This window comes from Diceros bicornis, chromosome 10 (assembly GCF_020826845.1).
Source record: "Diceros bicornis minor isolate mBicDic1 chromosome 10, mDicBic1.mat.cur, whole genome shotgun sequence".
Classification (NCBI taxonomy): Eukaryota; Metazoa; Chordata; class Mammalia; order Perissodactyla; family Rhinocerotidae; genus Diceros; species Diceros bicornis.
Window position 1 is genome coordinate 59,516,308 of NC_080749.1, and position 18,236 is coordinate 59,534,543.

Below are 18,236 nucleotides of genomic sequence, written 5' to 3' on the forward strand. Positions count from 1 at the left end.
TACATCCCTAGTACTTACTTATCTTATAACTGAAGTCTGTACCTTCTGACCACCTTAATCTAATCGCATCATTGTATTTTTAAGGTCAGATTCAAAAGACATAGACAAGGATGAGTGCTGATTCTTTCAAATTTCCTAATGAAAAATTATTACTCTAGTGGCTACTTTGTTATTGGGAGACCAGAAAGGGTTAATTCGCTTCCTAAAGTAAATCTGCTCCCTAAAGTCTCCTTTTCACCTGGAGAGAGGGACGTGGCCTATCAACAGAAAAATGAAAACTGTTAAGATTGTAAAGTTCAATAAAAATCTGTTAAAAGGATAAATCTAGTAGTTACATTTAGACAATACAACTGAATAATTACTTCTTCCAGTATCATAAAACACTAAATTCTCCAAACTGAACTCATGAATATCACATATTTTACAAGGACAAGAGGAGTTCTACAAGCTAGGCATTTAAGTGCTAGTGTATTTAAATAAGACTATAATAATTTTACTTCAAGCTGCAACTTTTTCCGTATTCTTTACAAGTAAAGTAGAACTCGAAGAAGGAAGAAAACTGTTTCATTTTGAAAACGTCCTTGCAAATGAATATTGCACACAATGTCAGAAAAAGGTAAATATATTACTATTCATCAAAAAAATGTCTTTTATAAAGAAACTTTGACTCAAATCAATAAATTTTACATGTAAAGCAAATTCTCACAAATTAAAAAATGAATTTAATTCAATTTTTGTACGTCAAGTTTGACTGAACAGAGACTTGCTTACCTTAGTTCTTTTAGCTTGCATTAACAATAGAGGTGTCATTTCTCAGATTAATCATAGCTTTGCAAGGGTAAAACTGGATGACACTAGTCACCTACCTTTCTTTCTCTTGCTGATTTCCTTTATCACTTCCATTGTTAATCAAAGCAAGTTCATCTAATAAAGATGTAGATTCCTTTGTAAACTTCTCAAAAACCTACAATATGAAATTATATTAACATATTAAGAATAATCTTAAAAGTTACTATGTACGTAAGGATTTTCAGTTAAGAGCAATAGAAATCAGCCAGGTGGGATTCTCTTTCCCTCTCTGGAAAGTCACCTAGTACAATTCAAGAACCAGAGCACAACAGAGTACACGAGAGAAGACAAAATTGCTTCCTCAAACAATAAATAGTTTCAATGGATAATTTTTAAATTTTTAAAATTTAAATACATTAAGAAATTATTTTTCTTCATTCAGACAAGTTTATTTTTATTCCTGTGTTTCTTTGAGAAACATCTGCACCAATAACAATTTTAACTACGAGAATGTTGTTTAGACCAGTTCTAACCTTCTACTATCAGTTATAGAACATTTCTTTATGTTATTTTATCACTAATCCATACTAGCTGCATGTAATAGTTACAGGGTTTTACACACAAGCATGTAGCATAAAAATAAATTAGTTACAATTCTAACATGATTTATTAAAATATTTCTAAAAAGGGATTTGGGCAAGTCTGTTTAAACAGAGGTAATAAAGTAATCAGACAAATAAACATTTGTCTGATATCATTGTTCAAATATGGTGGAAAGAGAAGTGGTTATCCATTCTGAAATAACCGAAAGTTAACTATTCTTCAATAAAATCAGCATATAATCTAAACTGAGTTCATCTGAAGTTTGTTCTTTCAGGCCCCAGCAGTCTGATTAAACAATGTCTTATTATACAGAGAAGCAGATTTCAGAAGTCTGGCCTGACAAAGACGACATCTTTTCACAAATGAAAATCTTAACCTGTCAAACTGCTCTTCAACTCAAACTGATGTTTAAATACCCTCTCTGAAAATGGTATATCAACTAGATTACCTCTCAAGATATTATGCTACTCTGTTATTCTCTTAAAAGATTTACAACTTTGACTAGTAATACTGCTACTAATGACAAAAGTAATAGCCAACACTTGAGCATCTAACTCCAGAGTAACTGCCTTCGAGCATTATGCACTATATTTCTTCATTTTTGTAAAAAGGAAAACAATCTACATTTTAGTCAATTAAAATGATAAAGTAATCAAAATATGTCTCATGTATATGTAATGACATTTTATCTCATTGTAATATACCAACCAGCCTCTTATTTAACCAGTCCATGTGATCATAGGTGAGACTCCCACCAAAATCTTCTGTTAACTGGCTTGGTTCTATATAACGAGTCAATTTATTGGCAGACACTAAAATAACCTATAAGCGCAAAAAGAAAAGAAACATTTAGTAAGCCACTGTTAATGTCCATGAAAGAAATGAGGAGGTGAAATCAGGTTAAATATGCAATACTGTTTCTAACATGATATATCATTGTTTATTTAATTAATACAACAGCATTTAAAATCATCAAATTGTGGATATCTGCTAGGAAATAAGCTATCATAAACCATTTATGATTAAAAAAAATACCACATTTAAAAAAACAAGAGACATAAGCAGCTCAGTTGAAATAGTTTCAAAATTCTATCAATATTAATAATTTCTTGGTAATAAAAATCAATTTCTTTAATACAATGATGTATTCAGCAAAGAATTTTCATATGGCCTTAAAATTACCTGGGTACACTAAAATGATAAGCACAACTTAATTATAAATATAAAAATTACACACTTTAAAGTTTCTCTAACATTGCTTTGATTATATATTAACAAAATATGTCATCCAACAGTAGAGTAAAACTAAGGATGACATACACTATTTTATTTAATTTGAAAAGCAGAACTAAAAAGTGGGGAGAAGGTCAGAGAATTCATAAATTTGAAACTTACATATTAAAATGATAATCTTTTAACTCTAAACTTTAAAAGATTTCAAATATGAATTACAGAAGGACCTAAGAGACCACTGTAGAGCTAAGTAAAATTTCAATGAAGATATATGTGAATATAAAAGAAAATACATCTGTGGGACAAAGATATTCAAATAGTAGTGTTAATGCAAAAATGATATATATAAATTTGAATTTACAAAAAAAATATGATAAGAAAAATTGATCCAGCTGGGAAAAGCACTATTCCCACCCTAACAACAACAAAGGCCAGAATAATCTATAAAATAAAAACTTTTCTGGAACTCCTCAGAGAGCTGAGGACACAGAAAAACCAACTAGTCAGGAAGTGAAGAGAGACAGGCAGCACAGAGAGAAGGGTGGAAGGAGTGACACGAAGCGGCACGAGCCAATCTGGGGGATGACGGGACTCTTTCGTATCTGGACTGTGGTGAAGGATTTACGACTATACGTGTTGTCCAATCTCATACAACTGCAGGCTAAAAGGGATGAATTTTACTACACGTAAATTCTATCTCAATAAACTCTTAAAACAAGAAAAAAAATAAGAAGGACTTGTGGAAGAAATACCAGAGAAAGAAAAAAGAAAGAGAAAAATTCAAAACATACCCAATGTGCTAAATTAGACACACTCACAGTATACGTGAGGTTATGACGTAGACAGTAAATGAAAGCAAGTTACCAAGGCTGCAAACTGCTTTGCTAAAAGGGTTAAAAATCATCCTTTGGAAAATACCACAAACATGGTATCAGAAGTTCATACAACTATCAGATAAAAATGGATCCTATCATAATTAGAGTTTATAACAAACTGCTATTGATAACAATACATTAAATGGAAATTAAGAGCCTCAAATGTTTATATTAGAAAAGAAAGGCTGGTGAAAAATGAGCTAATGATGTACCTAAGAAGTTGGGAGGGTGGGGAAAGGGGGCGAACAAGGAAATAAATGTAAAGAAAACAGAAAGAGAGAGGTGAGAAATTAAGAAATTAACACAGCTAAAAGTTGTTCCTTGAAAAGACTAAAATGAAATCAACAAATTTCTGATAAAATAAAGAAAAAAAAAGGCAAAAACAAATAATAGTAAGAATTAAAAGAACATGACTACATCGACGGCAGTACTTTAAAAGATAATATGGACACAGGACAATCTTGTGCCAGTAACTGTGCACATTTAGAATAAATGGACAAATTCCTATTAAAAAATGTAATTTATCAAAACTGACATAAGAATAAACAGAACGCATATAACCAATGAAGTGGATCACCAGATTCTTTCCATTTTCAGAAATCATACTGTTACTGGTAGTTACAGTATTGCTATTCTGAGATTACTTGATGAGGAAGAAAGGAAATGATTAAGATGGGATATTCCAATTCTGCCATCTCTGATGTCCTTGAGAAAATGGAATTCTTGGGAAGGAAGATGTAAGAGGGAAAAAGTTACCCTTATGGTCTTCAATTTGAATCGGAAGTATCAGTTTTAAACTTATACGTATTTCATCTTAAACAAACACATACACTCACATACCTAAGTTTTCTAGTTCTCTCCACTGACACGTTTAGAAACAATGACAAATTCTGTAGAAATGCACACCCCTAGAATCCAGATTATCATCTCCAAATACCATTCCCCACTAAAAAGCATCAACGCTCCCTGGAGAAATGGTCTATTCCAGGTCTGGGGCTGGAAATACACATGATGAGCTTGGAGAATCTTCTCATCCACATATCAAGAAAGCTATCAAAGACTACGAGAGTTGTGCCAAAAGGTCCTGAAAAGGCTTCTACTGGCCAAAAATGTAACGATTTGCTATCAATAAGAATAATAAATGTTGTATTTTGCAATATTAAGTATGTTTAATTCAATGAGTTCATATTGATACAAAATAAATGATCACAATTGGACTATGGTGGGGAACAAATTTACTGTCCTGAAAATCAGCAAATAAAGGGAAATAGGCATTTATCTCACCTTTCATATACACCTGTACCACTGAGGAAACAAATAATAAAGGTAAGTTTCTCATTATAGAAGTATTCTAGCTAGTAAATGAAGAAAGAATAATAAAACTAGAATGTCATCATTTTAAATCTTTAATAAACAGAGATCTAGGCACCGAACATCACTGGATGCTAACATCATAAAAAAGAAAACAATTATTATGAGCCTCGTGATCAAGGAACACATACATCACCACCAATGAACAGCTATGGAAAAAGAAAATCAAATCTGAATCTAATCAACTGTCTAAATCCAACCATCAATTTTTGGAAATACAGAGTTTGAAAAGGCAGAATATTATGTTAACATGTTAATAATATGTTAAATTACACCACAGGGATGCCCGCTGCAATATGCAGACTATGAAAAACTCTATAGAAACAACCCGGTCTCCTTGAGAAAAAAAAATGTGGAAAAAAAAGGAGAAAGAGAAATTAAGATTAAAAAGCTTCATTTAATGGACTAATATAGAATTCTACAAACAATAATAAGAGAATTACATATTCTTTTTAAGCAAGCATGAAATATTTAAACTCTTGACTGTGTATTAGGCTATAAGGAAAGCCTTGGTACATTTCAAAGGAACTGATAACAAGTCTATCACCACAACGAAATTAAGTTAGAAATCAATAATCAATCAAATCAGAAATCATTAACAAGATTTTAAAACCCTATCCACTTGGAAAGGCATCTCAACTAATCATGATGAGTGAACACAATGAGTGAACAAATCCTGATTCAAATAAATCAATCAGTTTGTGTGAATAATTTATATATAAATTTACAAATAAATTTTAAAATATTTATATATAATATTTTTACATAACTAAATCTTTTTATAGCATTTATCAAATAATTACAAATTTGAAACCAATTTGCTTTTTGATATTAAGGAACTGTTTCTTTTAAAAAAGGCATGATGATATTGCTTATATTTCATAAAAGGAATCTTTATGTTTTATAGACATACAGTAAAATATTTACAGATAAATTGAATGTCTTCAATTTCCTTCACTATAATATCCTCAATCCTCCTTGGGGGAAGTGGTTGATGGTAAGGATAGGGCAGGATGGACCATGGGTTAATGGTTGTCAAAACTGGGTGTAGGGATACATGGACTTAATTATAATATTCTGTTTATATTTTTATGTGTTCATAATTCTTTATAATAAAAACATTGAAAAACAGAAAAATACATATATAAATCTCTCTTTTAAAAAAATCATCCCAGAAAGAAAATACCAGGCCCAGTAGTTTACAAGTGAGTTTTAAAAAATCTAAGAAGAAACTTTCAAAATCTGAAAATTCTTTTATTAACTAACCACGTTGTGAGAATCTGTGTGTAATGGTGAGAAGTACACCAGACCTCAAACTGGTTCCAGTTCTGGCTCTGCCTCTTACTGGCCCTGAGACGTCTAAGAAGTCCTGTGAGGCCTTGGAGGCTCAGTGGCCTCGACTGCAAAATCAGCGCATTTGTCCTGATGATCTATAAGTTACCTGCTGAGCTTGACAGTCTAAGAAGCTTCACGAAAAAAAAAAAAAATCAAAGAAGAACAGATCATTTCAATCTTAAACGAACACTTCCAGAGAATAAAATGCAGGGAACCCTCCCAACTTATTTTATGAGACTCTAATTAAACACTGATACCCAAGAACAATTTGAGAAAAGAAAAGACCATAACAACTTGCAAATATCAGGTGTTAGCCAATATCAAGTGTTAGCGGAACTGTGGAGCAGTGGGAATTCTTATACACTGCAAGTGGATATACAAATTAGAATGCCTCTTTGGAAAACAACTTGGCATTATCTTGAAAATTTGAACATTTCTACACCTTATGCCTGGATATTCTGCAAACAGAGAAAATCTTATACACGTTTATCAGGAGACACATACAAGAATGTTTATAGATCAACATTCATAATGGTAAAAGAACGGAAACAACCCAAATGTCCATCAACAGGAGAATAAGTAAATTGCTTTAATTCACACAATGGAATAACATTTAGCAGTGAGAACGAATCTACTGCAAGAATATGAATGAATCTTAGACATATAATGAGGAGTGAGAAAAAGTAAGTCAGTGAAGACTAAAATCATGATACCATTTTTATAAAGCTCAAAAATAAGTGAAACTATACTATTTAAGAATAAATAATCTCCCTAAATAACTGTAGATATAGATATAAAAGAATAATAAAAGACAAACTCCTGGGGCCGGCCTGGTGGTATAGCGGTTAAGTGCACGTGTTCCGCTTCAGCGGCCCAGGGTTCACAGGTTCAGATCCGCGGCACGCACCAACGCACCACTTGTCTAAGCTATGCTGTGGCGGCGTCCCATATAAAGTAGAGAAAGATGGACACGATGTTAGCTCAGGGCCGATCTTCTTCACCAAAAAGAAGAGGATTGGCAACAGATGTTAGCTCAGGGCTAATCTTCCTCACCAAAAAAAAAAAAAAAAAGATAAACACTCCCTATTCTCCTCTAAAGATTTTGTCTTTCACATTTAAGTTTTTAATACACACACACACACAGAATGAGAACATGAATAAAGGATGGATAAAGACAAATAGCGTTAAGGGATGGGGGTAGGTGAATGGGATCAGGGAGGGACTTTCAGATTTATTTCAAGGTACTGATACTTGGGTTCTTAGGTTGGGTGGTGGGTACCCAAGTGTTTGTTTCATTATTAAGCTTCATGTATATATACATTTTTAAAGAATATGTACCAAATACTATATTAAAAAACTAAAAACAGAAAAGAATCGAGAGAAAGAGGGAACTGACAGAAAGGGCATGAGATCTCAACCTCAGACTGAAGAGAGGGTAACTCTTTCAAGGCAGCAAGCAAGGGGTTTAGAGGGAGAAGACAGGAAAATCTGCACGTGGTAACAACAGGAAAGCTGAGGGAGTTCATGTGCCTCTTTTTTCTATTTAAAAAAATAAAAGAAGATATAGAACATTAAATAACATTTTTGGTTAGTTTAATAACAGCAAAGTATATCATGCTCGTTTATTTTAAATAGCAATTTAATGTTATCTCTAACATGAGGAGTTTAGCATATCTCAATTTCACTGTTTTCCTGCTCAGGTAATAATGGGAGCTAATTTAAAATAAACTTCTTAGAATAAAAAGAACAGTTAAATTTATTTATTAAAAGTATTATTTTATTAAAAGCTATGTGTTCTAGAGCTGGGAATATAAGGATAAATAAGATATGCTTCTACAAAGAAAATGAGCTTTTTGTTTCTGTAATATTCCAGAGACAGTTGTGCAATGCTTTCATAAAAACAAGTAGATTAAAGTTTTCTGGTTTGTTTCTAAAGCCTTTGTTGAAAATACTCTACATAAACTAAACGTTGTTGCCCGTTAGGTCATAAAAGCACAGAGGGCCAAAGACTTTACTAGAACACACCAAATGATTTCCAAATTTCCTTCTTAGGTTAAACATCATTACATTATAATTGCAAGGATACTGAACTAGAAGCCAATCATTCCAGGTTTGTGCCCTAGCTCTGCCACAAATTCACTGACCTTGTAGACACAACCTAAAGGAATTCACTCCAGGCTTATTTCCCCAATCTGCCAAAGAAGGCAGCTGTATTAAATTATCTATGATGTCTCTTTAAGCTCTAGGAGGACATAATTCTAATGAGTTGTCATCCTATACATTTAATTTGGGCCGTTCTAATATATCACCTGCCTTGCCTAATGAAGAGCACTTGTCACTTTCCACCCACTCTGGTTAACCTTTCTACATTTTGCAGCTCCTAAATACATTACAATTATTGGTGAAAAAATTTCAAGTTTAATAAGCCAAAGGGAAAATTTGCAGTTACTCAGTTACATGTGGCAAAATTTTATCTGCATCTGAATTTTCTCTTAAAAGCTCCTTTTCCTAAAATAAACAATTCCTAAATGCAAACAGTACAAATTCACTTTTTTTATGATGTAAAATATATTTAAGAGTATACTACTCTTTAGTAGTAAATAGAATTTTTAAAGAAAAAAACTGGCTAAGATTACTCCCATTACGATATTTTTACTTATGCAAAACAGACATAAACAAGGGAACATCACAATTATGGAGACCTGCATACAACTCATTTTCTCCATTATAAAGCGTTTTATAGAATCCATATTCTTATAAAATTCACTTATGGGTGTTCAAAGTGAAAACAGTAGATCTGCCATGTAGATATGCAAAAGTATATCAACATCAAAGGTATCTCAAAGCTAAATAACATATAAGGAAAAAAACAAAAGTTTGAACAATCAGCAGATTCAAAATCACGATCATTTTGAATTAACAATTTAGAACTCTCTATTGTGATGAAATATCTCCATTTCCACTGCAATAATCTCATCTTAAGAGAGTGAGGGCAAGGAGAAAGGGCAGAGGAGGCTGGCAAAACAGCAGTAACTGATTCCATTTTATCAGATAACGTATGTTCAAAAAGAATGAAAGGAAAAAGCATCTAAGAAGATTTTGCCATAGTAGGAAAGAATCTTACTGTATGAAAATGCTGTACACCTAAGAATCACCTTTTTGAAGTGAGCAGAAGTGGCATCCTTAAGAGGAAAGAGAAGCTCTCGTCCAGGTGCACAGCTAAAGTACACTCTGTTTACAAAGGTGAATAAATGCCCACTGTCTTTGGAAAACGACACCATTTGCCAGAATGCAACATATAAATTACAGACAGCTGCTTCTCAGACCGCAAACCAAGTTTGAAGGAACAGACAATTCAACTCCACTCCAGTGATGGCAAACGTCACAGAGGGATATGATTTCACAAAAAGAACAAATTCAAGTGCACAAGCAAAAATAAAAAAAAAATGGTTTTCTGGGGGTGGGAGAGTGGGGATTTAGGCCGGAAGTAAAACTGGAGCACTAAAAAGGAAACTGTATAGAGAAGTGATTTCGGGAAGGTAGAAAAGCACAGAAACAGATTAAAAAGCAAATAACCTATATGGGAAAAAAAAGAGAAAACTGACACATTTCAGAGTCAATGTGGCAAAGCAAATTTGGAATCCCACCTTAGATGATTTTCTCTACAGTATTCATTACAGCTTCTCAAGTTACAAAATACTGGTAAGATTTCCTGTATTCCTTTCTGTTATATAAGGTCCTTAAAGAGACCATCAATATAGCAAACTTGTATGAAAGTTTAAATATAAAGCAATGCAAATCAAGGGTTCATTTTATCTTATGGGAAATGTTTTATTACCTGGCAAAGAGAAGAAAAAAGAAACAATCAAATTTTTTTAAAAAGTCCAGTCTCAAAAAGCAATCATCACCAAAATTAAAAGCAATATTAGAAAATAAGGGTCCAAAACAACGTATTTAGTTCACATGTATTATGTCTCATCCCTTTTCATCCTATAATTCTAAATATGAAAACAAAGAAATAATGACATATTGCTGAAAATTCTCAAGAAATATTTTCCAAAGCTATAGAAAAAGCTGTGAAAATCTTTTGCTAAGTGACTATTTAACGACTAAGAAATAACCCTGTGAATTAGAGCAAAAATATTATAAGTACAAAAAGACAGAAATTTATATAATTGTGTTAGAATATCAATTAAACATACTATAGTCAGCTCTTTATTATCTTCTGCAAAACCTTCTTTCAAATATTTACTGACACTGTCACCTACTCTAATCAAATGATTGATAGACCACATTCTAGCTTAAAAGCAAACTTCTTAAAAAATCAAACAATTCCTTACCTGTGGAGAAGATGGAACCACAAACTCAACATTTCATTTTTCAAATATTTAAGAGAGTATATTTTTCCAAAATCACCAAGCATTTCTTTAGACTGGCCCACTGCATCACTCTAAAGCAGTATTTCCCAAACAGTTACAAAAATCTCATGAACACTCTCCATGACATTCTACAGTAGCTTACCATTTTCCCCAAAACATCATACAGAAGTAGTTCACGACAAGCTTAAGTTTAAAAAAGTATTTACTAACCTATTAACATTATAAAATATTGAATTGAAGTGAACTTCATAATACCATCTTAAATAACATAATTATACCAAAGTAAAAAGAAAGACCAATTTTGACTTTTCCCCTCTAACAAATGGCATTCATGATCTTTAATTTTAAAACAGTTATGAAAGATATAGAATGAGTTATAAATCATTTATAAAATTATCTACTTTCATGATTTATTTTAAGACTACATATAAATTATGATGAAAAAATGGTATCATGCCATTAAAAATAGAGGGGAGGGGCCGGCCCTGTGGCTGAGTGGTTCAAGTTCCACGTGCTCCGCTTCGGTGGACCGGGTTCGCAGGTTCGGATCCTGGGCACAGACCTACTACACTAATGAGCCATGTTATGGAGGCAACCCACATACAAAATAGAGGAAGACTGGCAGAATGTTAGCTCAGGGCTAATCTTCCTCAAGCAAAAAAAAAAAAAAAAAGAGGAAGATTGCCAACGGATGTTAGCTCAGGGTGAATCTTCCTCACCAAAAAATAAAATAAAATAAAATAAAATTTAAAAAGAGGACAAAAACTATTTTCTTAACCTGATCTTTGAAATTTTAACTTTTACACTGGAAAAAAAAAAACCCAGCTGGTTTATTTTTATAATTTTTACATTTCTTTTTAAACAAGTATATAAGAGAAAAGGTTTGCAAGCCTGGCTTGGTAGAAACCTCTTTGTGTAGAAAGACTTATTCTCCATAAATGAAGATCCAAATTTGATTTAATCACACTGTATACTATCTTTTTTACCACAATTTTTAGAGTATGAAAGACATCAGGATATGCTAAACAACAATTCTGATGAAATGAGTACAATTTATACATCTGTAGATAACTGTCTTGAGGCCAATTTTCAGGATTATTATCATTCTTATGCTCCTTATTAAGTTATATATCAAGGAGCAGTGAATCTCGTGGTTTCTGTTATTGACCAGTGTTTCATTTGAAATAAAATCATCATATTGGTTTATGATTTCTAGCTGAGGGATAAATCTTCAGTGACTGACAGATCTCCCACTAACTAGTCAATTGATAAATACTAAAAAGACTTTACACTAATATACTTTAAATGAAAAAACATTGTTTATATTTTTAAAAAGGGGAATATTTAAGAAGATGCTTCTTCCTTTAAGGACTTAACAATTTGGAAAATGATGAGGGGAAACACTAAAAAACACAAGTCCTGGCTTGGAAGACAAAGCTTAAAGAAAGACTGGTATGAAAATCAAAATATCAAACTTTAGAAAGTAGTTTCTATTATCCCGCAGTGATATGAATGTTCAGTATGTCATTAATGTCCAAATTCAAATTTTACAAAATATTGTCCTATAAAAAATATAACTCATGTGTCAGAGTAACTATCTAAATCTTAGGAATGGGCAAAACATATTGCTGGGTGTTCTTTCATGCAGTGCTAGGCTTGTACCTCTGAATAACTTTCTATAGACTAATCAATAGGTACCAACGGAGGTTAACTTCTAGATTTTGTCCAGAAGAAACAAATAATTTATGACCAGTGGAATTTTGATAAATTTCTGTCCAGTGGAACAATAAGTAACTTCAAAGTTCAGAATTTATCAATCTGTAGGACATCGACCAGTTTTGTATCTAACTCAGCAATCTTACCTGCCTACCAAAATCCTCAATTCCTCAAACGCTCTTTGAACCACACCTCACAAGTTACTGACAACCTCATTAGTTAATGAGTTGCATAGTATGTGTGACTTATGCTTATTTTATATTTGCATGGCAGTCATGATTTTATCTCTATGAAAATCATACTTCAACACATGCTTTATCTACTCAGGAATGCGGTGGGGATCATATTCTGATTGTTATCTAACTTAACTGCTAAATAATTGTTAATTATTTTCAAATATCCATCTCCATAAATATTCTAATATGTACGGATACCATTAAATTTTGGAAGAAAAGGCGTACTGGTTACATTCAAAGCAGCTATCATTTTACTAAGCAGAAAACTAAATTTCAGATCTACCTCCAAGGAATCTGAAACCCAGTAACAAGCACAAAGGGAACCAGAATAAACCAGTGGAACTACAAAAAGGAAGAAAGAAAGATCACTACCAGGGCCAGCCCAGTGGCGCAAGCGGTTAAGTAAGTGCGCACAGTCCGCTGCGGCAGCCCGGGGTTTGCCGGTTTGGATCCCGGGTGCGCACCAACGCACTGCTTGGCAAGCCATGCTGTGGCGGCATCCCATATAAAGTCGAGGAAGATGGGCATGGATGTTAGCCCAGGGCCAGTCTTTCTTAGCAAAAAGAGGAGGATTGGCAGATGTTAGCTCAGGGCCAATCTTTCTCACAACAACAACAAAAAAAAGATCACTACCTACATGAGTTTTTCGAACTTTTGCCAAATCCTTTCAAAGTAAATAAAAACCATGAAATTTTTCAATAGTATAAATAATAAAGGATATAGTATAAATAAGTAAATAAATTTTAAAAATTAAATTAAAAAATAGTATAAATAAATAATAAAGTCCTACATAAATATTACTTTTCCCTTTATTTTACATATGTTAGAGAGGTTAAGACAACTTAACTGACTAAACCACAATATTTTAGTAACTAGCACATACTATCGTTCAACAAATTTGAAGAGAAAGATATTTACCATATGGTCTTCAATCAAAACATTTGTGAAGGTTTTCTTTAGCGTAGAATCTAACTTACAGAAAGACTCAAAACTTGTTTCTCCCTTATTCCTATTCTTCTATCTGTAACTGCACTCACCCTTTCCTAATAAAACATTCCCAAAGAACCTAACACTGAACACTCAGATGTTTTACTTATGCTAAGAATGTGTGTGCAAGATCTGGAATGGAAATGAGTCTTTGCATGCTTAGTACAAATTCACGTATGTATATGTGTTTAAACATACTATCTCAATGTGTATGTCTGTTTGTTGGGGAATATTTTTCTCACTAAGAGAAAAGAACTTTCTGCACAATCTGGAAAGAAGTCAGAATAGACGGAGCCAGAGGTGTTCTTCACAGAGGAACATGAAAGAAGTCTTTGGCTCTGGATCCTAACGTTAGTACGGCCTCAAAAAAGAACAGAATCATACGCAATAATAAGAAGAGATAAGAGAAGAAAACAATTTAGAATGGTGGCTGGTTATTATTACCAGTAAATACACTTGTACTCTCATGAGTGACAATAAAGAATGAGAGGTGGAGATCCTTTTGATTATTAGTCTCTCAATTTGAGGCCAAGATTAATACCAGTACTACTTCAATTTTATCTTGTCATTAGACAGACTATAGATAATATCATCTAACAGCAAAATCTATCAAAGCCACCAGGTATAATGCTGTTCAAAGACAGAAAGTACCTGAATATATCTGAGTTGCTAAAAAGGAAACTGAACAGGTAGGCACTTATTTCAGAGATAGGAAGGACACATGAAGAAATATTTAGGTTAGCAATAAGAGATGAATATTCAACAGCTGATGAAAAGTATTAGAAAAGTGAACAGGAGGAAGGTTATCTAGAAGAAAAAATTTAGGAAAGAAGACGGGCTAGAAAATGTGAAATCATATGGAAACACAGTGTCATTAAAACGACCACTAAGTGTTTATTTGATGAACACTGTGGACAGCTGGTAATATATCCTTATTATGGATAATTCGATAAGGTAAAACATATACTCTTGCTTACAGGAACACCAGTACTCATAACAAAGTTACACTTTTAAAAGTATTTATAATATATACAAAAACAAAGGCTTAATTACAATAGCCCAAATGATCCAAAATAACTCCAAGGAAAATAATTCTTAATTGAACAAACATCTATGTTGAATTTAATTATACACAGCTCTAAGTATCATTTACTGGCTGGTGTTGAGCTGTCCCTTAAAGTTGAATATGTTTGGCGGTATATTAGCCAGCATTTGAAATGACTCTCATCTCATTAGGACATTAGGCTTTTAATGGGTGTCTACTGCTTACTTACATGGGAAAATACTCTAGCTGAATCTCTTCAATGTCTAAAAGAAAATATATTGACACAAGAAGCTTTAATGCTTAAGTTTTAAAATATCAATCTATGACATCAGATCAAGGCAGACAGGAATTCTCTGTCTTCTATTTTATCCTCCAAGATACAAGGTATTCAGTCACAATTAATTCATATAGCATTAGACCCAAGTAGGCACAGCATTTCTGAGCAGATGCCTATGCTTAAGCAGGATGTGACAGCTCCTCATAAAGGGGATCTTCTCTCCTACTCAGTGTTCAGAGCTTTAGTTGCAGAACCACTGGCCCCTGTTCACTTTGCATTCTCTCAGAGCAACACTTCCTGCATGCACCTGGCCACGAACAGCAGACCTCCTTGCCTGTACTCACTCACCAAGGCAACATTCAGGCCTCCTGCTTTCAGCTTTTACTTTCTTCTCTCACTACACTCGTGTTTCTCTTCCCTGGGATGCGTTTTCCTTTCAACTACCAGGGTAACACCTTTCTTAATGTAAGCCAGCAGCCCGAGCTGCCTTCTCTTACACTGCTGGCAAACACCCTTCTACGGCGTCTACTTCACAGTCAAGTCAACCAGTGACAAAAGCTGCAAGATAAAAGGGAAAACAAAACAAAACACCAAGCTTCTGCTTAGGATGGAAAAAGCTGGAAAGAGCACTGCTTCAACCCTTACAACAACAACACAGTCAAGTTAATCTGAAAAATCACAATTTTTCTTGAACCCATCAGAGTTAAGTTCACAGGAAAACCAGTTAACCTGAAATCTAAGGCAAGACTGGTGCCTTCCAGGCCAGATGAAGCTGGAGCACCTGTTCACCTGGGACATGCCAGGCACCACACAAGCCAGGGAGGAATTGAGCCAAATTTTTTTCCCAGTTTTATCAAGAAATAACTGACATACATCACTGTGTAAGTTTAAGGTATACAGCATGATGGTTTGATTTACCTATATTGTGAAATGATTGTCGCAATAGTTCTGCTAACATCCATCTTCTCATATAGATAGAGTAAAAAGAAAAGTAAAAATAATTTTTTCAATGAATTGCTAAAGGTCAAATGTGGGCTAGCGTAAAAGTTATAGCTTTGGGAGGCGGAGACACAAGAAGTCAAACTTACTTACAGGCTCTTCTCCACAGACCTCTCAGCGACTCATGAGAAAGATGAGGGGTAGGCAGAATAAGAAACTTCAAAACAGCCTCTCTCCGAGTACAGGCCTGGGGGAAGGGAACAGCAGCCACCCCTGGAAAGGCATCAAGCTGAAGCACAGCCCAGATTCTTCAACTGTACCTCCCCTAGAGAACAAAAACCTTCAGGTGCTCAGGGAAGAGCGGCAAACTCAGATGACCTTAGGGCACAAACAAAGCCCCACTACAGCCGGAGGAAAAGAAAAGAAAAACCCTCTATCCAAGTAGAGGCAGGAACATACAACGAGCCCAGACTATCACAGGCCTCCTAAAGCTGGGGAAGGGGCAACATCACTAGAGGGCCCTACTCCCTAGACTCGGGATCACAGAGCCTGCCTAAGGCTGAGGCTGAATCAGAACAACAGAGAATGCCCCTCTGACAAGCACTGAGTAACAAGTAACAGCAGTCCATTGCTGAAGGAGGGTCAGTGCAAAGAGAGACGTTCTCTGAGGCACAGACAGAAAGATCTATAGTTGAGGATGGGACAAATATTAGGGGAAAACAAAAAAAAACCTCCTCTCTGGTAAACCCCATCTTCAACAAGTAACTCCAGAGGAATCTGAAGCCTGTGGTGCACTGAGGAAAATAACAGCAACAACAAAAGCCAAAGCCAACTCAACTCCTGGCTAGACTAATTCCACCCTTCCCCTGCTCTGCTAAAAACCTTGCAAAAGACAAGATGGGCCCATGTGCAGGCACAAATACTATTTACCCCAGTCTCGACTGTCCTAAACAAGATGTCCAACATTCAACAAAAAATAACAAGGCACACAAAAAGCAAAAAAGAAAACAACTCACTGTCAAGAAAGAAAGCAAACGACATAACCAGAGTAAGACAGACCAGATACTGAAATAATCAGGTAGGGAATTTAAGATTAACTATGATATATATTAAAAGTTCCCATGGAAAAACTGCAAGACAACATGCAAGAACAGATGGGGAATTTCAGCAGAGACAGCAACTATAAAGAACAATCACACAGAAATGCTACAAACCAAAAACATGGTAACAGATGAATTGAGTTTACAAGGCTTATCAACACACTCAACACAGCCAAGGAAACAAAGTGACCTTGAAAATGGATCAACAGAAAATACCCAAATTGACCACAAAGAGAAAAAAACAGAGGAAAAAGATAAAAATAACACCAATCTAGGATGGTGAAAAACTTTCAAATGGTCTAACATATGTGCAATTGGAATTCTAGAAGGAGTAGAAAAAGACAACGGGGCAGAGGAAATATCTGAAAAGAAAATGTCTAAGAATTTTCTAAAATTGATGGAAGACACCAAACCAGAGTTTCAAGAAGTGCCAAGAACACCAGAGAGAATAGATACCAAACAAAACACATCCAGACTCCATATAATAAAGCTGCTGAAAACCAAAAACAAAGTGAAAATCTTCAAGATGGTCAAAGGGGAAAAAAGATACATAACACACATAACAGCAGAGTTCTTAACAGAAACCATTGAAATGAGAAGGCAATGGTATAATATACTTAACAGTTTGAAAGAAAAAAAAAAATCTATGAAACAAAATTCTATACCTACTGAAAATACCTTTCAAAACCGAAATAAAAATAACAATTTTTTCAGGCAAACAAAAGCTGATAAAATTCTATGCCAACAGACTTGCACTGCAAGACACATTAAAGGAAGTTCTTTAGTCAGAAGGAATATACCAGACAAAAAGTTGAATGTCCAAAAAGAAATGAAGAATATCAGAAATGGCATAAATGAAGGTAAATGTGAAATTCACTTTTTTATTGTTTTATTTGCTGTGAAAGACAAGACACTGTCAATAGCAAAAACAGTAGCAATGTATTGTGTGTTTACAGAACTGTAAAAGTAAAATGTATGACAACAACAGTACAGAAGTATCAAAGACATGCTGTTTTAAGGAATTTCCGCTACACCTGAAGTGGTATTTTATTTGAAGGTAAGACTCTGTCAATTAAAAATGTATATTGTTAGCCCTAGGGCAACCACTAAAAAAAAATTTAAGAGATATAAATTGCAAGCCAATTTTGTTAGTGCCATCAAGTCGATTCGGACTCCTAGCAACCCTGTGTACACCAGAGAGGAACCCTGCCTGGTCTTTTTGTGCCATCCTCTCACCTTCTAGTGCTGTATCAGACAATGCTCTGCTGCTATGCATAAGGTTTTACAGGCAATTTTTTCGGAAGTGGGCAATTTTCTGGAAGCTCTGCTGAAACCTGTCCACCATAGGTCA

The 18,236-nt window shown here is 34.2% G+C and overlaps 1 protein-coding gene across 6 annotated transcripts in view; it reads right to left on the reverse strand.

The window, feature by feature from the left end:
- The window catches only part of SESTD1 (SEC14 and spectrin domain containing 1), a 136,983-nt gene that overhangs the window by 48,555 nt on the left and 70,192 nt on the right, over positions 1-18,236 (reverse strand). For all 6 annotated transcript variants that reach the window (XM_058549348.1, XM_058549347.1, XM_058549343.1 and 3 more), the window contains 2 exons: positions 2,101-2,214; positions 867-964 (listed from right to left, as the gene is read on the reverse strand). In XM_058549348.1, coding sequence (XP_058405331.1) covers positions 867-964; positions 2,101-2,214 — 212 coding nt within the window. The remainder of the gene's footprint in view (positions 1-866; positions 965-2,100; positions 2,215-18,236) is intronic.